The following is a 19,161-nucleotide window of genomic DNA, read 5'->3' as shown; positions in this document are numbered from 1 at the left end:
GCGGCTGGTGAGAAATATTTTGATATTTCGGGAAGAAGTTCCCCTTCTCAAAAAGAGTAAAAAATTTCAATCCGCCTAAAGGAAATAAAAATCTCCAGGATTGTTGCCACTCTTAAAATAGGGCTGTACAAAGATAACAGGATCGCACACGTAAACATCTAACAGAAATTATAAACATTGTATATGTATTTAAAAAAAAAAATCAAGTTAATTCTTGTTACCTATCTAGTTTCTACCTATCTACCTACTATTATATCAAGGGAACTTTGGGTGTGTGTGTAGGGGGGGAGATTCGTTCCCTATGGAATCCGAAACGGCTGGGACGATTTTCATAAAATTTATCACAAATGTACTTTATGTATCTGACGATAGGTTTTGTACCCGGATATCTTCGGTAAGTATCGATAATCGAAAAAATCCGATCAAAGAAGAAACAGGTGATTTTGACCAAAGTTAACACCTTATACAGCCTAACATCACAAGTGCATTTGAGAAGTTTTATTACCACGTAAGCAGAAGGGCCCGGCATATAAAATTAATAGCAGGTTCTTTGATATGACAGAGGCGCATTAGAAATGAATGTTCCTGTTTAGAGCACAATTGAACTATGATACTTGATCTTTTCATTTTAAACTTAAATTCAAACCATTACTACCGCACAACCAGTAAGATCAGGCATATACAATCAACGGTGTTTTTTTTTGGTATGACAGGAGCGTATTCGAAATAAATGTTTCTGATTAGAGCACAATTGAAGCATGATACTTGACCTTTTCATTTTAAACTTTAATGCAAGCCATTATATATAAAAATACTTATATAAAATCAACACTAGGTTCTCTACAGTGCAATGTAGACTTCAATGCCGTGTGGACTAATTTTCGGATTCTTAATCATGCCCAAATGCATTTTATTTCCTTTTAGTGGATGGATATTTGCTATTTCTTCTGATGAGTTAAGGGCAAAAAAGATTCATTGATTGATATAATAATTAAGTGAATGATGCTGTGCTACAAAACAAATACTGTAAATGTCAACTGAATTAAAGGAATTAATTGTAAGATGGTCAACATCATGAAATTTGGAATGTAGACTTTTGTTATTCATTTATTATATGCTCTGTAATTACATTGAGCTTCTTAAATAGGGATAGTTATATTTAAAAAAGAAATATAAGTGAATAAAAAATATTTCCACAGAAATATATATATATATATATATATATATATATATATATATATATATATATATATATATATATATATGTGTGTGTGTGTGGGGGGGGCGTGTGTGGGGGGCTCCTCACAGGCTAAGGAATGAGGGTGGAGGGTTATATGTTTTGGCTTCGATTCCTGATATGGCACACAAGTTATATATATGTTTTAGCTTTGATCTCACTACCATACATAAGGTTCAATGAAATAATCGATCGCGAATTATCTCTATAATAATAAATACATAATCTGCATGAATTAAAATATCATATTTAAGCGTATATTACGATTGGGCAACGCCAGGCGGCCTTCTAGTCCAGATTAAAACTGAAAATAAATTACCTCAACGAGGAATAATAATAGCATTTCGCCCAATATTATTCAAATCCCCCCCTCTCTCTCTCTCTCTCTCTCTCTCTCTATATATATATATATATATATATATATATATATATATATATATATATATATATATATATATATACATAATATTTTTATTCATATAGATGAATATTAGATAGTCGATACACTGACCATACTAATGTTTCGGACAAATTGGTTTGCAAGAAAGCAAAAGTCATTTATCAGGCGACGTAAAAAAATTTTTTGCCACCGAAGGCATCTGGTTCAAAAATGGAAAAAGTGAAATAATAATAATAATTATATATATATTAATTTATTTACCTTCTCATTGTTCGCCTTTTTCGGAATTTTTTTCCCTGCTGGATTCCTTTCTTTCCAAAAAAAAACAAAAACATAACTATATATATATATATATATATATATATATATATATATATATATATATATATATTATCAGGTGGTTTGAAACCGACGGTACCGATGACTTGTTCCATGTTAACTTTCTGTATATATATATATATATATATATATATATATATATATATATATATATAGTGGCGTTCGTGTGTCTGTGTGTACAACTCCCAATGACCAAAAAGGTCATATGTGTGTACACCTCTCCTGGTCAAAAAATATTAACGCCTATGATAGGATACTTCTGTCAATGGAGATATTACATTTTATACATAATTTCTATATCTAGCATTCTTCAAACCACATCTACATTGATTAAGGTACAGTCATTAGCATATCACATTAAATTAAATTTATTTAAATAATTAGCTTGATGATATTACTTATTCGACATAATAGCTTTGTTTTAACTGTACTAATTATTTTTTTTTTAATTATTTAGTTTATTTAAATTTCAATTTATATTTGATTTAACTTATTTTATATGAATCTGAAATCCTTTAATTTTCAAACTAGAAACGAAAGGGGAAATAACTCTGATAGTTTAATTGATAAATTGTTTTAAACGGAGGAGCACGTTATTAAATATGTTCTATAATAGATTTGTTTTCATTTCGAAATATCCTTGTAAGCTGAATTATTATTTTTATTTTTAATTCGGAGGAAATTTTTTTTCGCTTATTCTTAATTTTTAAGTAACCGTTTTTATATGTTAGAGAAAAAGGTAAATATGAAGAGTCACTCCACCATACAATAACTTGATTAATTTTATGAAACCATTCTGTACTTTCACCTAGCAATTTTATAAACAGGACGAACCCAAAAATATGACAAATTTATTTGTGGGTTAGGGAGTTACATTAGAAATATAAAATGACGAAAAATTTAATTTAATTGTTTTTGGAAGTAATTTTTGGTAGATCTTTTTTTTCTTTTTTTACGATCGCACGGGCATTCGCTGCTATTTTTATTGAAACAAAAGTTGTAATGAAATATTTTTTAATTATTTTTTTGGGGAAGGTCTTTCCAGTGCTCAATATCTTGAGAATACTTTCTTCTCTTTGAAGCCCTTCTGCTGAAATATCTGGTGGAGAGGATATCACATACTTCTTTTTTTTTGGGGCGATTACATTCACGTGTTTTCATCCGTTCTTTTATTTTTGTTGTGGGAGTATCCACGTTGCCCATGATGAAAATGATTAGTATAAAGGTGTGTTTCAAACGGAACTTCCTGTCAACCCAGGCAACGCTGGGTACCCATGTTAGTCAGTAAATTTATATTCTGAAAAAACAACATATAGACACATATATTCGACTCGCTTATATATATATATATATATATATATATATATATATATATATATATATATATATATATATATACACGCGTGTGTGTAATGTATATAATCGAACTTACTTCCAAAATTCTTCCGATGCTGAAACTGGATTCTGGCCAAAATTCGAACTGTTGGAATTGATGAGTTGTGTTAAATTTCCAATCTGGGTTTCATTATCGGATTGACTGGTGAACCGACTTCGATTCGGGTTCACTACAGTCTCGTAACACGCTGGCGTATTCCATGTATTACTGCAGTGTCTCCACGGCAAAACAGGGAACATAGAATTATAGAGATAATAAAGGGACCAGGCTATAATAGTTGTGTAGTATATGGAGACGAAAGTAATAAGTATAACGATGCCGTAACCAATACCTGCCAAGATATAAAAAGTGAGCAATTAAAAGTAATTTGATATATATATATATATATATATATATATATATATATATATATATATATATATATATATATAAACATCTTAAACAAAAGCTGGGTATCCAAATCTAGGCACTCTAAAGAAAATCGTCATATGAAAATCTAGATACTTCTTCGTTATTGTAGCGAAATCCGACAACCGAAAAATGGAGTTTTCATTAAAAAAAAACTATAACTACTTACTTTTTCGTTAATTTCAACAATAAGTTATCTACTTAATTGTAAAGTCACAATTTTCTTCTTTTTTATTACAAAATAGTCACTACTTATCAACACCTGAAGGCCACTCGAGGATAAAGGATAATAAGTGTACAGTAGTCAATGGGAAAATCTCAAAGTAATACTTAGTAATGGAAATTTTGTAAAATTGGATTACTTAAGGGGACAGCTCATCAAGAACTTGTTTACTTTGGACTTGAAGACGATCATATTGTCGTAAGGTCGAAAGCAGGGTCACGGAACAGAGTTCCACAGGCGAGCAGTTCTAAGAAAGACCCTTTGTTCATGAAATCTACGTTTAAGTTTAGACACAGATGAACAGTAAGGGAAATTATTGATAGAGGTCTCAGCTAGACGAGTGTTTTGGTGAAAGTCAGAGGGGATATAAATTCGAGCTCAGACGATCACTTGCCATAACCATAACGATAACGCAGAGACAGGCTTGCAACGTCTCTTCTTTGGGAAAGAGGTGGCAGGGAATAGAAAACGGAATCCCCCACTTGGCAACGAAGTCTATTTTGAACTCTGCCAAGGCAGGATAAGTGTTTCCAGCAGCTCCTGTTCAGATGTGCAACAGTACTCCATCATTGGATGTACTTGCCTCTTATACAGATATAGAAGTGCATCAGCAGTGAGATATCTACTGGAGCGGTGTAACAACCCCACGATTTTTCAGCAGATTTGGCAACAGATTTGATGTACATTCGATCTCAAATAAGAAATAAAGGACAAACCTAGAAGCTTGTCAAAACATGGAACTCCCATAAGACGAGAGTCATTCATTTCAATTGATGCCAGACGAGGATCAGAGTGCTTATGATGTAAAGATATAAGGTTAGTTTTAGATGTTGTTATAAAGGGAAATAACCGAAAAGCAAGGATGTTCCCGGTCTATAGTAACCGCAAATCGCTGTCGGGCATGGAGGAAGCAACAAGTGGAGGCCATAACCATTAATAGCTTATCCCAAGCATGTCGTAGTATAGGGACTGCCACCATCTGCATTGAGAAAGTAGCCGAAGGTATAATGATTGGTAGAGGGAAAGAAGTATGTGCAGCTATTTATATTTAGGAAAAGGACTTTGCTACGTTTAACGATAAAGAAAAGGCCTGGACTGCGAGGTGGAAATGGACCATGATCGAACCGCCAGATCGGTTATGCAGTACCATTCCAGAGTATGCAGTTTCTAACAAGAATCGGGCTGCATACGAAGAACTTCAGCTGTGGATAGATAACGGCTGGTTAATACCATACCCACAAGAACGTTTAGGACCAAGTAAAAGATTAATTCCGCACATGGCTATTGAGAAACCGACTAAACACAAAATTCAACCCGTGATTTACCGGGAATGCAGATGTGTGCGCTGCTAAACTACGAGAGTGGCATCAGAAAGGAAGTAATATAGCACTACTGGTTTTGAAGAGAACCTACTTATAGATACGAGTCCATAAGTCTGTAGCCATTTCAGACAGGGATAATCAAGAGAAAACGACACTGTTTGATACGCTTAGGTATTGGCCTCAACGTAGCACCCTTAATAATGACATTAATATCATTAAAACTGTTTTTATGCAAGATGAGACCACAGTGAAAGCTACTTCAGCTTACATTGATGACATCTACGTTAATGAAAACACAATGACAATGAGGAAGAAAACGTAAAATTCCAGGATGACCATGATCCTCTGCTGCCCCATCGAATGAGCTCAGAAATGCTGTTTACCGAATCAGAAGTGGAAATTCTGGAACGTGCCGGTGGCGATGACGGTAATGATGAGGAAGATGGAAACGAGGAAATGACACCCCCAATTCCACAAAGAAGTATACGTCGAAGGCGATCAGCATCTCTCTGCTATTTATGTGATAGTGATATCAGGAGGGGGAGGGTGTAATAGAAATCATCACTATCGCAAACGACATCGTGTTTGCTTAAGCTGTAAAATGACAGCAGAAAATGTAGAAAAGAAAAGACAAGCATAATTTTGTAGGTCGCTCATTGGTGAACAACGTACGCCATTAATTTGCATGTGTACACAATTGGATACTGTTAAATGAGACGGTGTAATTGTGAAGCAAGGGTGGCGCAATCTCCAACCACACGTCCTCATGAATCGACACTGCTTGAGTCCAGTGGCAAGGAGAAGTCCAGGACGACTGAAAAATTTGCCGAGATAAGCGAAGAGGGCATACAGCACCTGGAATTCCCAAATAATCACCCATTTTAGTACTGGCCAGGTTCAACGTTGCTTAACTTCGGTGATTAAATGGGAACCAGTATGTCAACGTGATTATGCTGTACGCCTGCTTGTACTATTAGCTGAAAAAGGATTTTTTTCTTTCTTCAAGGATTCACGCGGTTCTGCGAATGTCCGTTAACTAAGGGTTAATTTCTGACCTCCTATCCGTCACTCACTTCTCCATTCAAATAACTACTTTTTGTCGGATTCTTTGAGAATTAAATTTTTCGGGGTTACAAAAAAGGTAAAATGACAATTATAAACTGACCTTTAAACAAAGGGCACATAACCCAAACTTTAATGGATCCAAAATTACAATACTGTGAATACGATAACTCCATAAACATCAGTGGAACAGCAGCAAGGAACAAAAAGGTGAAATAAGGGACCAAGAATGCACCTGTTGAAGAAATGAAACAAAGCATAAACATTTTTAATATTATTCGGATGGATGGATGGATGGATGGATATGGATGGATGGATGGATGAATATGAATGGATAGGGATGGATATGGATGGATGGATGGATGAATATGAATGGATGGATATGGATGGTGGATGGATGGATTGACGGATTGACGGATGGATGGATATGAATGGATGGATATGGATGGATGGATGGATGAATATGAATGGATGGATATGGATGGATTGATGGATTGACGGATTGACGGATGGATGAATGGATAAATGGATATGAATGGATAGAGATAGATGGATGGATGGATGGATGAATATGAATAGATGGATGGATGAATATGAATAGATGGATGGATGAATATGAATGGATGGATGGATGGATTAATGGATTAATGGATTGATGGATGAATGGATATGAATGGATGGATGAATGAATATGAATGGATGGAGATGGATGGATAGATGGATGGATGGATGGTGGATGGATGGATGAATATGAATGGATGGAGATGGATGGATGGATGGATGGATGGATGGATGGATGGATGGTGGATGGATGGATTGACGGATTGACGGATGGATGGATGAATGGATTGATGGATATGAATGGATAAGGATAGATGGATGGATGGATTAATATGAATGGATGGATGGATGAATATGAATAGATGGATGGATGGATGCATATGAATGGATGGAGATGGATGGGTGGATGGATGGATGGATGGATGGATTAATGGATTGATGGATAAATGGATATGAATGGACGAATAAATAAATATGAATGGATGGATATGGATGGATGCATGGTGGATAAATATGAATGGATGGAGATGGATGGATGGATGGATGGTGGATGGATGGATGAATATGAATGGATGGTTATGGATGGATGGATGAATGAATGAATTGACGGATGGACGGATATAAATGGATGGATATGTATGGATGGATGGATGAATACGAATGGATGGATATGGATGGATATGGATGGATGGATGGATGAATACGAATGGATGGATATGGATGGATATGGATGGATGGATGGATGGATGGAAGAATGGATTGATGGATTGATGGATGGATGGATGGATGGATAGATGAATATGAATGGATAGATGGATGAATATGAATCGATGGATTGATGGATTGATAGATTAATGGATGGATGAATGAATATGAATGGTTGAATGGATATTGATGGATGGATTAAGAAATATATAATCAACTTTTGTATTTATCCTACTGACTAACCGGGTGTGTAAACCAAATAGTTCTTTGTTTTCTATTTTTTCTTTTGATACATATCTCATTTCTGTCATTATATTCAAATTTAACATTTATCATTTCCGTCTTAATATTCAACTTACACGTTTATCCTTTCTGTCATTATATTCAACTTTAACATTTATAATTTCTGTCATTATATTCAAATTTAACATTTATCATTTCTATCATTATATTAAACTTTAACATTTATCATTTCTGTCATTATATTCAACCATAACATTTATAATTTCTGTCATTATATTAAACTTTTACATTTACCATTTGTGTCATTGTATTCTACTTCAACGTTTATCATTTCTGTCATTATATTCAAATTTAACATTTATTATTTCTGTATTTATATTCAACTTTAACATTTATCATTTCTGTCATCATATTACGATTTAATATTTATCATTTCTGTCATTATATTCAACTTAAACCTTTATCATTTCTGTCATTATATTCAAATTTAACGTTTATAATTTCTGTCATTATATTACAATTTAACGTTTATCATTTCTGTCATTATATTCAACTTGAACGTTTATCATTTCTGTCATTATATTCAAATTAAACGTTTATAATTTCTGTCATTATATTTAACTTTAACGTTTATCATTTCTGTCATTATATTCAACTTGAACGTTTATCATTTCTGTCATTATATACAAGTTTAACGTTTATCATTTCTGTCATTATATTCAACTTCAACATTTATCATTTCTGTCATTATATTCAAATTTAACGTTTATCATTTCTGTCATTATATTAAACTTAAACATTTATCATTTCTGTCATTATATTCAAATTTAACGTTTATCATTTCTGTCATTATATTCCAATTTAACGTTTATCATTTCTGTCATTATATTCAAATTTGACGTTTATCATTTCTGTCATTTTATTCAAATGTAACGTTAATCATTTCTGTCATTATATTCAACTTTAACGTTTATCATTTCTGTCATTATATTCAACTTTAACGTTTATCATTTCTGTCATTATATTCAAATTTAACGTTTATCATTTCTGTCATTATATTCAACTTCAACATTTATCATTTCTGTCATTATATTCAACTTCAACATTTATCATTTCTATCATTATATTCAAATTTAACATTTATCATTTCTGTCATTATATCCAAATTTAACATTTATCATTTTTATAATTATATTCCACTTTAGCATTTATGACTTCTGTCATTATATTCAAATGTAGCGTTTTCAATTTCTGTCATAATATTAAACTTTGACAATTATCATTTCTGCCATTTTATTCTTCTTCAATGTTTATTATTTCTGTCATTATATTAAAAATTTACATTAATTATTTCTGTCATTATATTCAACTTTTACATTTATAATTTCTGTCATTATATTCAAATTTAAAATTTATTATTTCTGTAATTATATTCAAATTTAACGTTTATAATTTCCGTCATTATATTAATATTTAACATTTATGATTTCTGTCATTATATTCAATTTTCACATTTATCATTACTGTCATTATATTTAAATTTAACGTTTATCATATCTGTCATTATATTCAACTTTAAAATTTATCATTTCTGTTATTATATTGAACTTAAAATTTATCATTTCTGTCATTATATTCAATTTTTACATTTATCATTTCTGTCATTATATTAAAAATTAACATTAATCACTTCTGTCATTATATTCAAATTAAACATTTATCATATCTCTCATTATATTAAGCTTACACGTCCATCATCTCTGTCATTATATTGAACTTTAACGTTTATTATTTCTGTCATTATATTCAACTTTTACATTTATAATTTCTGTCATTATATTGGAATTTTAAATTTATAATTTCTGTCATTATATTCAACTTCAACACTTATAATTTCTGAAATTATATTCAACTTTAACGTTTATCATTTCTGTCATTATATTACAAATTTAACATTTATCATTTCTGTCATTATATTAAACTGTAACATTTATCAATATTGTCATGTTATTCAAATGTAACGTTTATATTTTCTGTCATTATATTCAAATTTAAGGTTTATCATTTCCGTCATTAAATTCAACTTTAACCTTCATAATTTCTGTCATTATATTCCACTTTTACATTTATCATTTCTGTCAGTATATTGGACATTAAATTTTATCATTTCTGTCATTATATTGAAATTTAACATTTATTATTCATGTCATTATACTCAAAAGTCACATTAATCATTTCTGTCATTATATTGAAATTAAACATTTATTATTTCTGTCATTACGTTCAACTTTTACATTTATCGTTTCTGTCATTATATTTATCTGTAACCGTTATTGTTTCTGTCATTATATTCAACTTTAACGTTTATCATTTCTGTCATTATATTCAACTTTAACGTTTATCATTTCTGTTATTATATTCAAAGTTAAAATTTATCATTTCTGTCATTATATTTCTAATTTTACGTTACCATTTTTGTCATTATATTCAACTTAAACGTTTATCATTTCTGTCATTATATTCCAATTTAACATCTTTCATTTCTGTCATTATATTCAACTTTAACATTTATCATTTTTGTCATTATATTCATCTTCAACGTTTATCATTTCTGTCATTATATTCAAATTTAACATTTATTATTTCGGTCATTGTATTCAACTATAACATTTATCATTTCTGTCATTGTATTAAAATTTAACATTTATTATTTCTCTCATTATATTCAAATTTTTACATTTATCATTTCGGTCATTATATTCAAATTTAACGTTTATCATTTGTGTCATTATATTTAACTTTTACATTTATAATTTCTGTCGTTATATTCAAATTTAACGTGTATCATTTCTGTCATTATATTCAAATTTAACGTTTATCATGTCTTTCATTATATTGAACACTAACATTTATAATTTCTGTAATTATATTCAATTTTTACATTTATCATTTCTGTCATTATATTCAAATTAAACATTTATCATTTCTGTCATTATATCAAACTTACACGTCTATCATCTCTGTCATTATATTGAACTTTAACGTTTATCATTTCTGTCATTATATTCAACTTTAACATTTATAATTTCTGTCATTATATTCGAATTTAAAATTCATAATTTCTGTCATTATATTCAACTTAAACACTTTTAATTTCTTAAAATATATTCAACTTTAACATTTATCATTTCTGTCATTATATAAAAATACAACGTTTATTATTTCTGTCATTATATTTAACTTTAACATTTATCATTCCTGTCATTATATTCAAATTTAACATTTATTGTTTCTGTTATAATATTCAAATTTAACATTTATCATTCCTTTTATTATATTAAAATTTAACGGTTATAATTTCTGTTATTATATTCAAATTTAACATTTATCATTTCTGTCATTATATTCAAATTTAACATTTATCATTTGTGTCATTTTATTCATCCTCAACGTTTATCATTTCTGTCGTTATAATCAAATTTAACGTTTATCATTTGTGTCATTATATTCAAATTTAACATTTATCATTTCAAACTTAAACGTTCATCATCATTATATTCACCTTATAACATTTATCATTTCTTTTATTTGATTGGAATTTAATATTTATCATTTCGTTCATTATATTCAAATTTAATATTTAAAGTGTCTGCCATTATATTCAACTTAAACGTTTATCGTTCTGTCATTATATTCAAATTTCACATTTATCGTTTCTGTCATTATATTCAACTTTAAGTTTATCATTTAAGTCATGATATTCAACTTTACCGTTTATCATTTCTGTCATAATATTCAACTTATCCGTTTATCATCTCTGCCATTATTTTCAACGTAAACGTTTATCATTTCTGTCATTATATTCCAATTCGACGTGTATTAGTTCTGTCATTATATTCAAATTTAAAATTTATCATTTCTGTCATTATATTCAAATTTAACATTTATCATTTCTGTCATTATACTCAAATTTAACTTTTAACCTTTCTACCATTATACTCAACTAAAACTTTTATCCTTTCTGTCATTATATTTAACTTTAACATTTATCATTTCTGTCATTATATTCAAATTTAACATTTATCATTTTTGTCATTATATTCATCTTCAACGTTTATCATTTCTGTCATTATATTAAAATTTAACATTTATTATTTCGGTCATTGTATTCAACTATAACATTTATCATTTCTGTCATTGTATTAAAATTTAACATTTATTATTTCTCTCATTATATTCAAATTTTTACATTTATCATTTCGGTCATTATATTCAAATTTAACGTTTATCATTTGTGTCATTATATTTAACTATTACATTTATAATTTATGTCGTTATATTCAAATTTAACGTGTATCATTTCTGTCATTATATTAAACTTAAACATTTATCATTTCTGTCATTATATTCAAATTTAACGTTTATCATTTCTGTCATTATATTCCAATTTAACGTTTATCATTTCTGTCATTATATTCAAATTTTACGTTTATCATTTCTGTCATTTTATTCAAATGTAACGTTAATCATTTCTGTCATTATATTCAACTTTAACGTTTATCATTTCTGTCATTATATTCAACTTTAACGTTTATCATTTCTGTCATTATATTCAACTTTAACGTTTATCATTTCTGTCATTATATTCAAATTTAACGTTTATCATTTCTGTCATTATATTCAACTTCAACATTTATCATTTCTGTCATTATATTCAAATTTAACATTTATCATTTCTATCATTATATTCAAATTTAACATTTATCATTTCTGTCATTATATCCAAATTTAACATTTATCATTTTTATAATTATATTCCACTTTAGCATTTATGACTTCTGTCATTATATTCAAATGTAGCGTTTTCAATTTCTGTCATAATATTCAACTTTGACAATTATCATTTCTGCCATTTTATTCTTCTTCAATGTTTATTATTTCTGTCATTATATTAAAAATTTACATTAATTATTTCTGTCATTATATTCAACTTTTACATTTATAATTTCTGTCATTATATTCAAATTTAAAATTTATTATTTCTGTAATTATATTCAAATTTAACGTTTATAATTTCCGTCATTATATTAATATTTAACATTTATGATTTCTGTCATTATATTCAATTTTTACATTTATCATTACTGTCATTATATTTAAATTTAACGTTTATCATATCTGTCATTATATTCAACTTTAAAATTTATCATTTCTGTTATTATATTGAACTTAAAATTTATCATTTCTGTCATTATATTCAATTTTTACATTTATCATTTCTGTCATTATATTAAAAATTAACATTAATCACTTCTGTCATTATATTCAAATTAAACATTTATCATATCTCTCATTATATTAAGCTTACACGTCCATCATCTCTGTCATTATATTGAACTTTAACGTTTATTATTTCTGTCATTATATTCAACTTTTACATTTATAATTTCTGTCATTATATTGGAATTTTAAATTTATAATTTCTGTCATTATATTCAACTTCAACACTTATAATTTCTGAAATTATATTCAACTTTAACGTTTATCATTTCTGTCATTATATTACAAATTTAACATTTATCATTTCTGTCATTATATTAAACTGTAACATTTATCAATATTGTCATGTTATTCAAATGTAACGTTTATATTTTCTGTCATTATATTCAAATTTAAGGTTTATCATTTCCGTCATTAAATTCAACTTTAACGTTCATAATTTCTGTCATTATATTCCACTTTTACATTTATCATTTCTGTCAGTATATTGGACTTTAAATTTTATCATTTCTGTCATTATATTGAAATTTAACATTTATTATTAATGTCATTATACTCAAAAGTCACATTAATCATTTCTGTCATTATATTGAAATTAAACATTTATTATTTCTGTCATTACGTTCAACTTTTACATTTATCGTTTCTGTCATTATATTTATCTGTAACCGTTATTGTTTCTGTCATTATATTCAACTTTAACGTTTATCATTTCTGTCATTATATTCAACTTTAACGTTTATCATTTCTGTTATTATATTCAAAGTTAAAATTTATCATTTCTGTCATTATATTTCTAATTTTACGTTACCATTTTTGTCATTATATTCAACTTAAACGTTTATCATTTCTGTCATTATATTCCAATTTAACATCTTTCATTTCTGTCATTATATTCAACTTTAACATTTATCATTTTTGTCATTATATTCATCTTCAACGTTTATCATTTCTGTCATTATATTCAAATTTAACATTTATTATTTCGGTCATTGTATTCAACTATAACATTTATCATTTCTGTCATTGTATTAAAATTTAACATTTATTATTTCTCTCATTATATTCAAATTTTTACATTTATCATTTCGGTCATTATATTCAAATTTAACGTTTATCATTTGTGTCATTATATTTAACTTTTACATTTATAATTTCTGTCGTTATATTCAAATTTAACGTGTATCATTTCTGTCATTATATTCAAATTTAACGTTTATCATGTCTTTCATTATATTGAACACTAACATTTATAATTTCTGTAATTATATTCAATTTTTACATTTATCATTTCTGTCATTATATTCAAATTAAACATTTATCATTTCTGTCATTATATCAAACTTACACGTCTATCATCTCTGTCATTATATTGAACTTTAACGTTTATCATTTCTGTCATTATATTCAACTTTAACATTTATAATTTCTGTCATTATATTCGAATTTAAAATTCATAATTTCTGTCATTATATTCAACTTAAACACTTTTAATTTCTTAAAATATATTCAACTTTAACATTTATCATTTCTGTCATTATATAAAAATACAACGTTTATTATTTCTGTCATTATATTCAACTTTAACATTTATCATTCCTGTCATTATATTCAAATTTAACATTTATTGTTTCTGTTATAATATTCAAATTTAACATTTATCATTCCTTTTATTATATTAAAATTTAACGGTTATAATTTCTGTTATTATATTCAAATTTAACATTTATCATTTCTGTCATTATATTCAAATTTAACATTTATCATTTGTGTCATTTTATTCATCCTCAACGTTTATCATTTCTGTCATTATAATCAAATTTAACGTTTATCATTTGTGTCATTATATTCAAATTTAACATTTATCATTGCAAACTTAAACGTTCATCATCATTATATTCACCTTATAACATTTATCATTTCTTTTATTTGATTGGAATTTAATATTTATCATTTCGTTCATTATATTCAAATTTAATATTTAAAGTGTCTGCCATTATATTCAACTTAAACGTTTATCGTTCTGTCATTATATTCAAATTTCACATTTATCGTTTCTGTCATTATATTCAACTTTAAGTTTATCATTTAAGTCATGATATTCAACTTTACCGTTTATCATTTCTGTCATTATATTCAACTTATCCGTTTATCATCTCTGCCATTATTTTCAACGTAAACGTTTATCATTTCTGTCATTATATTCCAATTCGACGTGTATTAGTTCTGTCATTATATTCAAATTAAAAATTTATCATTTCTGTCATTATATTCAAATTTAACATTTATCATTTCTGTCATTATACTCAAATTTAACTTTTAACCTTTCTACCATTATACTCAACTTAAACTTTTATCCTTTCTGTCATTATATTTAACTTTAACATTTATCATTTCTGTCATTATATTCAAATTTAACATTTATTATTTCTGTCATTATATTAAACTTTTACGTTTATCCTTTCTGTCATTATACTCAGCTTTAACGTTTATCCTTTCTGTCATTATATTTAACTTTAACTTTAACATTTATCATTTCTGTCATTATATTAAACTTAAACACTTATAATTTGGGTCATTGTATTCAACTTAACGTTTATAATTTCTGTCATTATATTATATATTCAAATTTTATGTTTATCACTTCTGTCATTATATACATATTTAACGTTTACCATTTCTGTCATTATATTCAACTTTAACATTTATAATTTCTGTCAGTATCGTCAACTTTAACATTTATAATTTCTGTCATTATATTAAAATTTTACGTTTATAATTTCTGTCATTATATTCAAATTTAACATTCATAATTTCTGTCAGTATATTTAAATTAAACTTTCATCATTTCCGTCAATGTATTCAAATTTAACATTTATCATTTCTGTCATTATATTAAACTTTAACGTTTATAATTTCGGTCATTATATTCAAATTTAACGTTTATTATTGCCGTCATTATATTAAACTTTAATATTTTTCATTTTTGTCAATTTATTCAAATTTTAGATTTATCATTTCTGTCATTATATTCAACTTAAAGGTTTATCATTTCTGTCATTATATTGAAATTTAACGATCATCATGTCTTTCATTATATTAATATTTCACGTTTATCATTTCTGTCATTATATTAAACTGAAACGTTTATTATGTCTATCATTATATCCAACTTTAACATTTATCATTTCTGTCATTATATTCAACTGTAACGTTTATTATTTCTATCATTATATCCAACCTAAAAGTTTATCAATTCCGTCATTATATTCAAATTTAACATTTATTTTGTCTGTCATAATATTCTACTTTAACGTTTATCATTTCTGTCATTATATTCAAATTTAAAATTTTTCATTTCTGTAATTATATCCAACTCTATCATTTATAATTTTTGTCATTATATTCAATTTTAACATTTATCATTTCTGTCATTATACTCAACTTTAACATTTATCATTTCTGTCATTATATTCCAATTTAACATTTTTAATTTCTGTCATTTTATTTAACTTCAACGTTTATCTTTTCTGTCATTATATTAAACTTTAACGTTTTTAATTTCTGTCATTATATTCAAATTTAAAATTTATCATTTCTGTCATTATATTCAAATTAAACGTTATCATTTCTGTCAATATACAAAACTTAACATTTATCATTTCTGTCATTATATTCAAATTTAACATTAATCATTTCTGTCATTATAGTCAACTTTAACATTCATCATTTCTGTCATTATATTCAAATTTCACATTTATAATTTCTGTCATTATAGTCAAATTTAACGTTTATTATTTCTGTCATTATATTTATATTAAACGTTCATCATTTCTTTCATTATATTCAACTTTAACGTTAAACATTTATGTCATTATATTCAAATGTAACGTTTATCTTTTCTGTCATTATATTAAACTTTAACATTTATCATTTCTGTCAATATATTCAACTTAAACATTTATCATTTCTGTTTTTATACTCAAATTTAACATTTATCCTTTCAGTCAATATATTCAAATTTTACATTTATCATTTATGTCATTCTATTCAACCTTAACGTGTATCATTGCTCTCATTATATTCAAATTAACCATTTATCAATTTTGTCATTATATTCAACTTTATCGTTTATTATTTCTGCCATTATATTCATATTTAACGTACATCATTACTGTCATTATATTCAACTTTAACGTTACTATTTCTGTCATTATATCCAACTTTTACATTTATCATTTCTGTCATTATATTCAATTTTAACATTTATCATTTCTGTCATTATATCCAACTTTTACATTTATCATTTCTGTCATTATATTCAACTTTAACATTTATCATTTCTGTCATTATATCCACTTTTAACATATATCATTTCTCTCATTATATTCAAATTAAACATTTTTAATTTCTGTCATTTTATTTAACTTCAACGTTTATCTTTTCTGTAATTATATTAAAGTTTAACGTTTATCATTTCTGTCATTATATTAAAATTTAACATTTATCCTTTCTGTCATCATATTCAAATTAAACGTTATCATTTCTGTCATTATACAAAAATTTAACATTTATCATTTCTGTCATTATATTCAACTTTAACATTAATCATTTCTGTCATTATATTCAAATTTAACATGTATAATTTCTGTCATTATATTCAAATTAAACATTTATTATTTCTGTCATTATATTTATGTTAAACGTTCATCAGTTCTTTCATTATATTCAAATTTTTGATTTATTATTTCTGTCATTATATTCAACTTAAAGGTTTATCATTTCTGTCATTATATTGAAATTTAACGTTCATCATGTCTTTCATTATATTAATATTTCACGTTTATCATTTCTGTCATTATATTAAACTGAAACGTTTATTATGCCTATCATTATATCCAACTTTAACATTAATCATTTCTGTCATTATATTCAACTGTAACGTTTATTATTTCTATCATTATATCCAACCTAAAAGTTTATCAATTCCGTCATTATATTCAAATTTAACATTTATTTTGTCTGTCATTATATTCTACTTTTACGTTTTTCATTTCTGTCATTATATTCAAATTTAAAATTTTTCATTTCTGTAATTATATCCAACTCTATCATTTATAATTTTTGTCATTATATTCAATTTTAACATTTATAATTTCTGTCATTCTACCCAACTTTAACATTTATCATTTCTGTCATTATATTCAAAGTTAACATTTTTAATTTCTGTCATTTAATTTAACTTCAACGTTTATCTTTTCTGTCATTATATTCAACTTTAACGTTTTTCATTTCTGTCATTAGATTCAAATTTAAAATTTATCATTTCTGTCATTATATTCAAATTTAAAATTTATCATTTCTGTCATTATATTCAAATTAAACGTTATCATTTCTGTCAGTTTACAAAACTTAACATCATTTCTGTCATTATATTCAAATTAAACATTAATCATTTCTGTCATTATAGTCAACTTTAACATTCATCATTTCTGTCATTATATTCAAATTTCACATTTATAATTTCTGTCATTATAGTCAAATTTAACGTTTATTATTTCAGTCATTATATTTATATAAAACGTTCATCATTTGTTTCATTATATTCAACTTTAACGTTTAACATTTATGTCATTATATTCAAATGTAACGTTTATCCTTTCTGTCATTGTATTAAACTTTAACATTTATCATTTCTGTCATGATATAAAAATGTAACGTTCATCATTTTTGTCATTATATTCATATTTAATGTTTATCATTTCTGTCATTATATTTAACTTTAACGTTTATTATTTCTATCATTATATCCAACTTTACCGTTTATCATTTCTCTCATTATATTCAAATTTAACATTTATTATTTTTGTCATTATATTCAACTTAAACATTTATAATTTCTGCCATTATATTCAAATTTAACATTTATTATTTCTATCATAATATTCAACTTTAACGTTTATCATATTTGTCATTATATTCAAC

At 26.5% G+C, this 19,161-nt stretch overlaps 1 protein-coding gene and 1 pseudogene across 1 annotated transcript in view; both read right to left on the bottom strand.

The window, feature by feature from the left end:
• The window catches only part of LOC145258194 (sodium- and chloride-dependent GABA transporter 1-like), a 69,116-nt gene that overhangs the window by 30,473 nt on the left and 19,482 nt on the right, over positions 1-19,161 (bottom strand). The window contains exons 3-4 of the mRNA XM_080116086.1: positions 6,491-6,622; positions 3,409-3,703 (exon numbers count right to left, since the gene is read on the bottom strand). Of these exons, the coding sequence (XP_079972212.1) occupies positions 3,409-3,703; positions 6,491-6,622 (427 nt within the window). The remainder of the gene's footprint in view (positions 1-3,408; positions 3,704-6,490; positions 6,623-19,161) is intronic.
• LOC145258589 (5S ribosomal RNA) lies at positions 6,169-6,286 on the bottom strand (annotated as a pseudogene).

The sequence above is a fragment of the Euprymna scolopes genome, chromosome 33 (assembly GCF_053919585.1).
Source record: "Euprymna scolopes isolate OS-2025 chromosome 33, ASM5391958v1, whole genome shotgun sequence".
Lineage (NCBI taxonomy): Eukaryota > Metazoa > Mollusca > Cephalopoda > Sepiida > Sepiolidae > Euprymna > Euprymna scolopes.
This window is presented reverse-complemented; position numbering and strand designations above follow the sequence as displayed.